Below are 11,014 nucleotides of genomic sequence, written 5' to 3'. Positions count from 1 at the left end.
TATAAAGATGATATGTTATAATGTAGTACTACATATGCCTCTCAAAAGTCCATTAGAAAAGGTAGTTTTAATGTTGAAAAGCCTTTTGATTGATCATCTTGGTATTGAGATGTATGACTATTAAAAATAAAAAGATTAGTGCATTTTGTAATATATTATCTACCGTCTATTTTCAAGATTTTCATATGTTTATAAATCTATTTGATTTTAACGGTTTTTAAAATTTAAAATTTTCTAATTAGATATAAAAATAGATTTTGAAAATTCTAAAATTTGATGGGCACCGTACCTCTACACCAACGGACTCCACCCTTCTCTTAGCTATTTTGAAGCTTAGAAAAAGCTCCGTGTAAAAACACGGAGCTTGAAAAGGCATCCTAGCTGAAGGGTAGCACCTCGCGAAGAAGAGGGCATTTGCTTGCCCCCGATTGCCCTAACTACGGAGCAGAGACCATCTCGCGCCTTCTCTTTGCGCTTACGAGCCTCCTCACAAAGGTATATCTCTGGTTTTTCTCTCTCCCCTGATTTATTTTCTCTCTCTAGTTTTTTCTCTATCGCATGGTTTTTTTTTTTTTTTGCTCTCTCTGATTTTTTCTCTAGGTTCCGAACATGGTGAAAATTTCTCTATCGCATGGTTTTATTTTTTTTGCTCTGTCTTATTTTTTCTCTAGGTTCCGAACATGGTGAAAATGGATCTACGGTATTCTTTGAATATTTTTGTAATGGTAAATTGTTCTCTGTAGGGAAAAAAATAATTTGTTTTTTTGGTAAACAGTTCTCTGTAGAAACCTTGCCCCTCATCCCTCCCGTCAAACTTTCTTAGCTAAATTTCACAGTTCTCTCATTTTCCAATTCTTCTTTTCATCTGGTTACACAATCATAACCATTTGGTGTCCCCTTTTCTTTTTTTCTTTTTTTTTGTGACTGCAATCATCTGAAAATGAGATAGTCAATTAGATTGCTTAAATTTGATTCACTGTTAGCGTATTTTTTTCTTCATTGATAGTTCTTTTGTTGGTCGTGAAGAAAACAAAGAAAAGAAATTGCAGTAGGTTTAGATTAAGCTTACTTTTAAATTTTCAATATCAAGCATAGGGTTTTATCTGACCATTGAGAATGTAGTTATAGAATCGGCGAACAAGAAAACAACAACTTGTTATAGATTGACTGGAATTTTTGCAAATAACAACATTTCTCAAGGAAATCAGCAGGAAATTTGTTGAGTTTGTTGTGGAATTTTAGTTAAGGAAATGGTTGAAGAATCCAATATTCAATTTAATTAATCCTGACTATTTGATGTATAGAATAGTTTCTCTAGGAAAAACAGAACAAATCATTGCCATGAAGTTTGAATGAGAGAAAATTGATTATCTTTGATGCTTGAGGTGAATTTTAGTTATGATTGTGATTGGGGTAATTGTGAAATATTTAAAGTTTTATTGCTTCTAAAGTTTGTATAACTCTTTCATATGACTGAACTATCCAAAAAAGAATGTCAATGTTGCTCACCATTATAATGTCAATGCTGCTCACGATTATACGGTTTATAGTTTGTTATCAGTTGAAAACTGGCCCTTCATGTAGCTGTATTGGACTTATTTTCCTCACGAATGAATATATCGATAGTAACATAGCTTTAGATGTTTGATACTCTCTTTTGGTCTTTTCTAACAATGTTTTATAAACACATAATAATAATAATATGGTTATTCTGTCTGTGTGTGTAGACTACATAGTAAGGCCTGTTATGTAACTGATTAAAGAGTATTTTGTCTGTGTGTGTAGACTACATCGTTACTTTGTCTGTGTGTGTAGTCTACAGTGTAAGGCCCGTTATGTAACATAGAACTTCCTTATATTCCAAGCAGATTATCAAAGACAGAGACCCATAACTTCTTTAATGTTCCAACAGGTTATCAAACACAGAAACCCAGAACTTCTTTAACATTCCAGCAGGTTATCAAACACAGAAACCCAGAACTTCTTACAGTAACTTCTTTCTTCTCAGCAAAGAAGAACTTCCAATTTTTAAGAAACATTTACCTTCCTGTTGTCAAACACGGAGTCTCATGTATTTCATATTTTACATTCAAGTCTATTTTTATAGAACATAAAATGTATTTTAATTTTGTGCATTTTTCAAAATATTAAATTAAACTCAATTTTAGTATCTATATATTTCTCACTATTATAAAATATTAGAAAAATAATTCAAAATAAATAAATTACCAAAATTCCCAATACTTTTTTTTTGACAACTATTAAGGATCTTTATTAAAAACTAACCAATGGGGATTACATCATCAGAAACAGAGAGATAAGGTAGCGAAGAACCAAAACAACATTTGGGTAAACAATATATATATAAAAAAAAAATGCCCAATACTATTCGAGCATAGTTTGATAGTTTTATTTTTAAATTGTTTGTTAATATTTTTATAAGATTATAGTGGTGAGAAGTATGTACATACCAAATTTAAGCTTAACTCAATATATAGAAAAAGAGACAAAATCAAAATACAACTTATGTTCTAAAAAAATAGGACTCAATTTAAAATATGAAATGTGTACGACAATTTAAATATCAAAAGGAAAATAGGACTTATAAGTAAATTTCCTAAAAATACTACCAATGTACTTCCACAAAACATATTTTCCCAAAACAGTCGTATATTTCAATATAATAGGTAGAGTTAGATGAAGAGTAACCTAACGAAAAAACTTTCTTTTCTCTAAACCAATTGCATCATTACAAAAGCAAGAAAGAGACTCGGATGCATATACAGATTTTGGCAACTAGAAATTCAAAATGTCAAATATTTGGGTTTGTTTACACACATTGTTCAATTCATATATGCACTTTCTTGCTTTTGTTCTTTCTATGGAAGTTTTGTTAACTTCACTCGTTTTTTGGACTTTTTTTTATTTTATTGGTAAATACAACACAACAATTTGGATGGACCATTGTTTCACTTTTTTTAGTTTTTTGCATTTTTATTAATTGTATGCTCGTTTCTTCTTCTAATAATAATAATATTCTTATGCATTGGGTTACAATTGTTGTTATCTGTTGTCTTTAGCATTGTTGTTGTTGTTTCATTATGCACTCCTAATAAAGTCATCGTATGTTTTGTGTCGTGATAACAGAGTAAGCATTGTCATTGTATTCAACGAAAACTTAGGAAAAAATTTGTCATGCAATACCGTAAATAATATCAAGTAAGAACATTAAATTGTTGTTAATGACTAATATTTCCTAACAATAAATCATAATTTTATTTAATGTCATCTTTACATATTTGATTTTTTTACCCCATTTTTTGAGCTAAATTCATATATTCACTATTTTTAGCTTACATAATTTTGTCGATCTATGTTTTTCACCTGATTCCTTGCCTCTGATTTTTGAGATAAAACCAATTTATTACTAATATTTCGATTTGCCAATATATTGCTATTGCCAACTTGCTAACTATGGTAATATATCGTGGCGGCCCTTAGACATTATTGACCGCAACACGCTAGTCTGATCCCAGACTAGCGATGTCCCAACCCCATTCCCCTTGGTACACCTCAAAAATCCTCTAGAAGATAATACTGATTAGACTACCAAACGTTCGATCTGTCTATGATCGTGTCTAAAGTTTTTAAAGATTGGAAGAGGTCGGTTCTATCAAATTACAATTTATGATTAGATCTGCCTAGAATGAGCTCTCTTCTCACAAGTCATCGGTCTAACTGGCTTAGGTTTGTATAAAATCCAAAATAAAAGACAGAAATTGAAAGGAAAACATGAGGAACTGATTAAAAGAGAATTTTCCAAAGAAGTGAACAATAATAATAGAAATATAGGAAAATAATACAGAAAAGAAAATAAAGTGAGAACACACTCACAATCCGGGCCCTAAGGCCTAGCACCAGAAGTTGGGGTCCGGACTAGATGGAAGAACGTGAATCTGTCTCTTGATCTTCATAATTGTGATTCAGATGAATGATTCGCACTCCCGGGAAAAGAGGTCCGTAAAAAATTACATCTAGGGCTTTTGATTGAATAAATGTTGTTTTATTTACTCTGAGATTGGCTGGAAATGGTGTCCTAGATCTAGGGTTTGAGTTACCAAGGTCTAGGTTTAGGGTTTGCAAAACATTAATAGGGTTAAGGTTTGGAGGTTAGGGTTCTCGATCTCTGAATGGTAAACAATGGTTTGGAAGTCACCTATTTATAAGAAAATTCACCCCAAAATAAGTCAATGGCGGTCTAGATTAAATCTTAGTTGTCTACATGTCAGTGGCATCGAGACGCGTCACTGAGCCTTATAGATCCAGTGACGCGCTCCACATTGCTTACAACAATCCTTCTCCAATTCACATAAAATTTGCGGGCGTGCTTATTTTCAGATATTTTTGGACATATTTGACTCATGTCGTAGTTTTCATTCATTTTGAATATCGTCTTTCATTTATACACTTGGACTTACCTATTTGGATTATTTGGCTTCCTAACATAGGATATCTGGTATTTTTAATAATATTTAGGAAGATTCTGGGATGGAATATGGTCTGTGGCATAGCCTTGGTTTGGTGTATCTTTTTCTTTGACAAGGTTGCATAGGAATGGAATTTGACACGTTAGGCTATGGAAACCCAGCCTCTACCGTCTTGACCCAAGCCCGATTCCTATTGGTGTACTGAGACAATATGCTCCATTGGTTTAGCATTCAAAAATAAAATTCAATTAAGAGGGGATGTCTGCCCCTCCCCTATGTAATTTCCTCACGCTATACCGAGTAGTGTACCGTTTGCCAATCAAAAAAGAAACCAAGCAACAAGAATGAACATGAACTTCATTACTGGGTTAGAACCACTGTATCTCGAAGGGTTGGGGATGTTTCTCTTTCTTTAATTTCAATTTTTCCCACCGTCTCTTGGGAATGTAGCTCCTTCTGTCAGCAATGACCATACCTACCTTGCCTTGCACCATGCATCTTGCACAAAAGATGTTAGTGTGCAGCCATAACTCATCAACAACCTTGGGTGTAGGTCGAATCACTAGGAGATCGCTGTCATCAGGGTATGTCTCCTCTTCAACTCCCCCAATATCAGCCTCCCTCATTTCATCGGTGTGCATGTTTTCCTCCTTATTACGCTCCACGAATTCCCCTTGTAAGTGTACTCTAGCTTGATGCTTCGGGCAATCATAAGACTTGTGTCCCAGCTCACCACACTTGAAGCAAGTTGTTTGTTTACTGTTGTTGTCAGACCGTTGCTCTGTGATAGGCCTGCATTGGTAGGTTTGGCTTCCTTTCTCACCACGACTTATTAGATCTTTGCCCCACTACCTCCTTGGAGTTTGTATTAGTTGGTCGCTTATCTAATAAGTGATTCGACCTAGATCTGTGCAATCTGGTCTCGGCTTTCAAAGTGTCCTGATATACCAATCCAAAGTAAAAATTTGATGCATAGACAGCTCATCAACACTCAGCCCATTGGTATATCTTGCAATCAGCTGGTCATCAGTCTCCCGAATATCATTTGTACTCAGCTAATAGAAGGCTTCCTTATAAACTTGTATCAACCCGTTTTCTGCCATATTATGATGGAGTCGTTAGTAAAATCTTGCATAAAATCTGTGGCAGAAATTTTCCCTTCAAATGCCTCTTCATCTTCTTCCAACTGCTGGCCTCATGCTTTCGTTATACAATCAACTTGTTTTTTCTGCCACCACAACAAAGCATGGCATTTTAATCTAATACCAACAAATCATACCTTTTCATGCTCTGCCATATCCTTCCATTGAAAAAATTGTTTGACACTTGTAAACCAGTCAAGGAAGTCATCTAGATGTAATCTCCCTGTAAAATAGGCAGATCAACCCTAATACTTTGTTTAGAGCCTTCCAGCGCCCGAACCAACCACTCTTCAAACGTGATAGGTTTTCTTGCATGTGATTCCTTGTTTAGATCTGGTCTGTGCCCAAAACCCTGGGGACAAATATCATCATCTTTGCATTCACCCCTTTCTAATGCAATTCTAGGGTGATGTCTCTAATTTAGCACATCTTGGCAGCCAATGTGTCGGATCTTTAAAGAATAGCTTCAAATCCACCATCGTGGGTCTAACTCCGGCACCTCGACTGCTGCCTCCTCATACACAGCCTCTTCCTCACAACCTTTGTGCAGCCATCTTCGCATTCTCAAATAAACTTAATGCCGTGGCGCATGGAGAAAATCGATATGCTCTGATACTAATTGATGCAGCATGGAATATTGGTGCACAATAATAATCAGCAATTAGGTCTGGAATTCAATAGATTCAGCAAACGTTAAGCTCAAGATGCTTCAATGGAGAAAAATTTCTCGAAAATGATAAAATTAGCTTGCTGGGGGAGCCTCAGGCTGGCCAATCTAGCCTTGCTGGGGAAGTGGTGGTGCTGCTGCTTCGCTACTTAACCCAACCCATCTCTGGCAGGCTATCTTGAGGCATAAATACTGTATTGATCCCCCTCTGCTCTGCTCCCTACTTCCCAAACCTTCACTAGACCTCGGAGCTTGGTGGGCCATGTTGACAAACCTCAGTCACTTCGTGCCTGACATTAGGGTTAGTGTTGGGGAGGGGAGGAGGGGCAAATTTTGAGAACAATACCTGTATCCGCAATACTAGCTTACAAATTCAAATACCCCTGTCTTCCCATAGGCAATAAACCCAGAGGCCACCATAGACCAATTCGTTGAGTTGATGGAAGAAACAAGAGTTTGGGGACCCTGTCTTCAGAAGGTCACTGCAGGACCACGGACTTACTGCCGTTGCCTCTATCAGCTCTTCTCCAAAATTCTTTCCTCCCATCTTCAGGCCCAGATCACTGTATCTGGTCTCCATTAGCCTCTTGCTATTTCTCAGTCTCCTCCTTTTATGGTATTCTACATCAGCCCACTAACACCCTTCCTCCCCTCCTTGCAGTGGCAAGAAGGCTTGGCTGAACCCAATACCACCAAAGATCCAAACCTTTTACTGGATCACCATCCTCATGAAGGTCCTCACAGCGGACAAGTTGTCGTGCAGAGGGTTGCCCATTCCTGATAGGTGCCCCATATGACAGTGAGCTGAAGAGACTAATGCTCACCTGTTTCTACATTGTGAGGTTGCCACACTACTCTGGACTCAGTTGCTTCAAAGTTTTGGGTGGCGTTGGGTGGTCCCCCAGTCAATCCCTTAACTCTTCCAAGCCTTCTACTCGCTTCCTTTCCTGGCAGCAGGCATTTTTGTGTGTTCTGCATCCACAGCATCTACCATTTGGATTCTTTGGACCAAGGGAAATGGCAGAATATGCAAGGGCAGGGAGGCCAACCCCAATACCCTAATTGATTGCATCAAAACTATGCTGTTCTCTTGGACCCAAAAGCATAACAACCTCAGCAGCAGATTGGCCCCTGACTTCCTTAATTGGCAAAGCATTTTGGTTTCTATGCCTGCCTGTGTCTCTTGCTCCGTCCTATGGAGACCTCCGAAAGTCAATCGCACAAAGCTGAATCTCGATGGGTGCTCCTTAGGCAACTCGGGCCCCATGGGATTTGAAGGCTTATTTAGAGACCACATTGGTAAGACGCTCCTGTTGTACTTCCGTGACAATGGCACACTGCTGATTCGACCTTGGTGGAAGTGCTTGCACTTTTAGAAGGCATCAAGAAATACAATCATGATTGGGGGGAATCCTTGGTCATAGAAGGAGATTCGAAAAACGTCATGGCTGGGCCGGGCCTCAGGAGCCTCTCCCTCTCTATGCCCTTGGCGTGTCGAGCACATCTTTGAGCACCTTTCTTTCCTTGGCAGGCATATTCGAGTCTCCTTTCGATGTATGTTGCATGAAGCAATTCCAGAACAGACGTGCTCATAAGAGGAGCTTCTACTGAACTCAACAGGGAACCAACACAAGTTTTTTGAGCTCGATTCAGTAATTTGGGCATTTTGGTTTTCTTTTTATTTTTTGGTCTCTTATATGATGTATAGCATGCTCCTCCTGAGCACCATTTTTTGTGCATGCTCTTAAAGTTGGCCCTAGTGTGTTGGCCTATCTCGTAATTTGTCATTCTTTGATATAGTAGTACAAACTTATTTTCAACATTTCCTCAAGAAAAAGAAAAAGAAAAAGCTGAAATAAGCAAAACTACTCTCTAACTTTAAAATTTTTTAAATAGCTACTCTTCTAAGCCCTAAATTGTAATAAAACACCAAATTATCCCCCTACGAATTAATAAATACCCAAAAAATCTCAAAATTTCCATGCCCACCCTAAACAAAATTAAAAATCCCAAGAATTCCCTTGTCAACAGTAACCCGTGAACAATAGTAATTAAATCAAACAGAAATTAAATGTTGGATATTATGTCAGCATGACGTTAGCTGGATTACATCAGAAATGGACATTGACTGCAAGATAAGATGTTCTTTAGTCACATCACATGAATCATGTAATACATAATTATTGTGATGTTTGTCTTAATTCTGCAGACCTATAGCTGGCGGCCAAGCGACTGTTGTGGAAGCAGTTGTTGTTTATCTGCTTCTATTCTTGCACACACAGCATTTTACTCCTTTTACTCCTTGCTAATATTTGGCTCATAAATTCACAATATTTTATGCTTTATATTCAGTTCATTTGGATAATCTATTGAATTAGCATGTAAGAAGGTGCTTTATATTCAGTTCATTTGGATAATCCATTGAATTAACATGTAAGAAGGAAACAAGGTACAGTGCGTCATGCTAAGTAAAGAAGTTGATCATAGCATTCGATACCCTCTTAACTGCTACATTATTAATTCTTTGTTTTCGAATGTATCAACAACTTTGGTATTATCCCACAATTCCTATATCCGCTCTCATGAAAGTCGAGTGCCATAAGACTCCAACTTGGGGTTTAAAATCATTTCTTCTTAGTCCTGTTTTTCTTATTATTTTCTCTTGTGTTGGTTTGCTTATGACCCTGCAGTCCAAATTTACAAGATCCCGAAAGGGCCTCATATCATCTCTTTTTGTACTAGTGTCAGCTCCAAGAATGTATCAGTCTATCATCTCAAAAATGCTTTTAAGAACATGTTCTCTCCATAGTTTCTTTCTGAACTTGCTGAAGATGATCATCATGGCATCCACATATATATGAAGAGCCAGTGTGTTAAGGAAAACATTTGATGAAGAGTGAATTATTTGTTGGATTCCATCATTAACATGAACCCTAAGAATGTTGTCAAACCTACATCGAATTTTTCTTTGGGTACTAATGCATGGCTGACCTTTTTCTTCCTTGCTCATCTTCTTCTTTCTAGTTTTTAGTGCATGACCTCTAGTGAGTTGCTTCTCCAAAAATTGCCAGGCCCTCAACCTCTTGGTTGCTGCCTGTGGAATTTGCTTTTCACATAACCTGTAAAAAAGCCCTTCTACATTCATTTGATTATCCGACCACTTCCCATAAGCAGAGGTATAAAATGGCCATTATGCACAAAAGCATTGTGTCATTTGCTGATCTATGCTGGACAAGAAATGGTGCGTACCCCTTGTTTTCCTTCCTTTTCATTCTATTTCATCTTTTGTAAAGACATAGATGTAAAGCATATTGCACAGTACCTATGGAACACTGTTCTGTGTATTTTTTTATATGATTGAGTGTACTGTACAATAATCAATGTTCAGGGGATCATAAGAGCTAGTAATAGACCTTATTGAATACTTGTTATTATTCCATGATTCCATCTGCCTTGTACTTGACTTTATATACCCATTTCATTCCAATTACAAACTTGTCACATTATGCATTGCTAACTCTCATGTTTAAACTGTTGTGAGAAAATCTGTTAACATATAGACTTTTTCTATTGGTATCTAGTTTGCTTTCTGTGTGAAAAGTTTTTCATTGGCAAGGGCCCCCTATTGGCACGGTGGTATTGTACCATGGAATGCAGACTGGAGCATGGAATCTCTCGTGCCTTTTACCCAAAGCAATTCCCAGTCTGCAATTTGGAATTGAGGAATTAATAAAACCATTTTTTGTTATGCAGGAGTATGGGCCGGAAGGGCGGGAGTTTGTTCATAAACCCTAAGAAGTTTGCTGCTGGTTCAAAACCATGTATGAAGGAAATGCTTTCCTTCTTGAACTGCTTGAGTCTCAACCAAATGCACGATGATAAGTGTGTTCACCAGAAGGAACTTCTGAGTGCCTGCATGGATGCTCAGGTGCTCTATTCTTTTTTTTAAAAAATAGAGATTATTCCCAGTTTTCTTCGCTAATAATGCAAATGAGCTAATTAGTCGTTTGAAATTAATTAATTGGGGCTGCATATTTAAATTTCACATTGCCTGTTCTTGCTTGTGCAGAGTGGTAAACGTAAGAAGCCATTTGGCAGCATTAATTATCACCTTCAGAGGCTGAGCCGAGGCAGAAGGTAAAAGGTGTATACTCATTACCCTCCTTTTGATGCGCACTTAAAGGATGGGTTCTTGAACTTTTGTAGTATGTTATCCATAGGAAAGGATAAAATGCTCTTCCAGTTCCATTTTGTTGAATGTTCATCTTGAAACTGAGATAAGGTCTGATTTTCTGTTTTCGAACGATGTCCTTACCTTGTTTTCGAGATTGGCAAAAGAAGAGTTTGCCTCAGTGTCCAAGATGTTCTCGAGTATGAACATAAAACCATGAAGTGCATGTTGGCCCATTTTGAGTTGAAAATAGTTTGAGGTACTACTAAATATAAATCAATTTTTGCTAAATCTTCATTTAGTATGTTATATTTTGATATTGGCAAAAGATCATTGTGAGAAAGTGAAGATGATTAAAAAAGACGACGGTTAATTAGTTTGAACTTTGTGATGAATTTGTTTGGAAAATACAAAATAGGAATGGAGGTCTCTGTCTGTACAATTTTAGTGGAAATCATTTTGGGCGACTACCTAAATAAATTATTGGAAAATTTATCAAAATACACCGCACTTTAAATTATTGGAAAATTTATCAAAATAGACCGCA

The 11,014-nt window shown here is 37.0% G+C and overlaps 1 protein-coding gene across 3 annotated transcripts; it reads left to right on the top strand.

Moving 5' to 3' along the window:
• Positions 1–357: 357 nt before the first annotated feature.
• LOC18446367 (uncharacterized) lies at positions 358–10,758 on the top strand. Of its 3 annotated transcripts, XM_088855669.1 has the most exons (4): positions 358–506; positions 9,368–9,537; positions 10,050–10,224; positions 10,366–10,758. In XM_088855669.1, the coding sequence occupies exons 2-4, from the start codon at positions 9,521–9,523 to the stop codon at positions 10,435–10,437; spliced, it is 264 nt and encodes an 87-aa protein (XP_088711795.1). In that variant the 5' UTR covers positions 358–506; positions 9,368–9,520; the 3' UTR covers positions 10,438–10,758. The 3 variants fall into 3 exon arrangements, with proteins under 3 accessions (XP_088711795.1, XP_011627865.1, XP_020530598.1); XM_011629563.3 differs by lacking the exon at positions 9,368–9,537 and having other exon boundaries at positions 358–495; XM_020674939.2 differs by lacking the exon at positions 9,368–9,537.
• Positions 10,759–11,014: the final 256 nt, after the last annotated feature.

Source organism: Amborella trichopoda, chromosome 13, assembly GCF_054954075.1.
Source record: "Amborella trichopoda isolate Santa Cruz 75 chromosome 13, AtrichopodaSantaCruz75HAP2 v2.0, whole genome shotgun sequence".
In the NCBI taxonomy this organism is placed as follows: Eukaryota; Viridiplantae; Streptophyta; class Magnoliopsida; order Amborellales; family Amborellaceae; genus Amborella; species Amborella trichopoda.
This window is presented reverse-complemented; position numbering and strand designations above follow the sequence as displayed.

Coding starts and splice junctions, on each gene's coding strand:
- LOC18446367 (XM_088855669.1), top strand. Junction 10,225..10,365: donor GTGCCTGCATGGATGCTCAG/GTGCTCTATTCT, acceptor TTGCTTGTGCAG/AGTGGTAAACGTAAGAAGCC.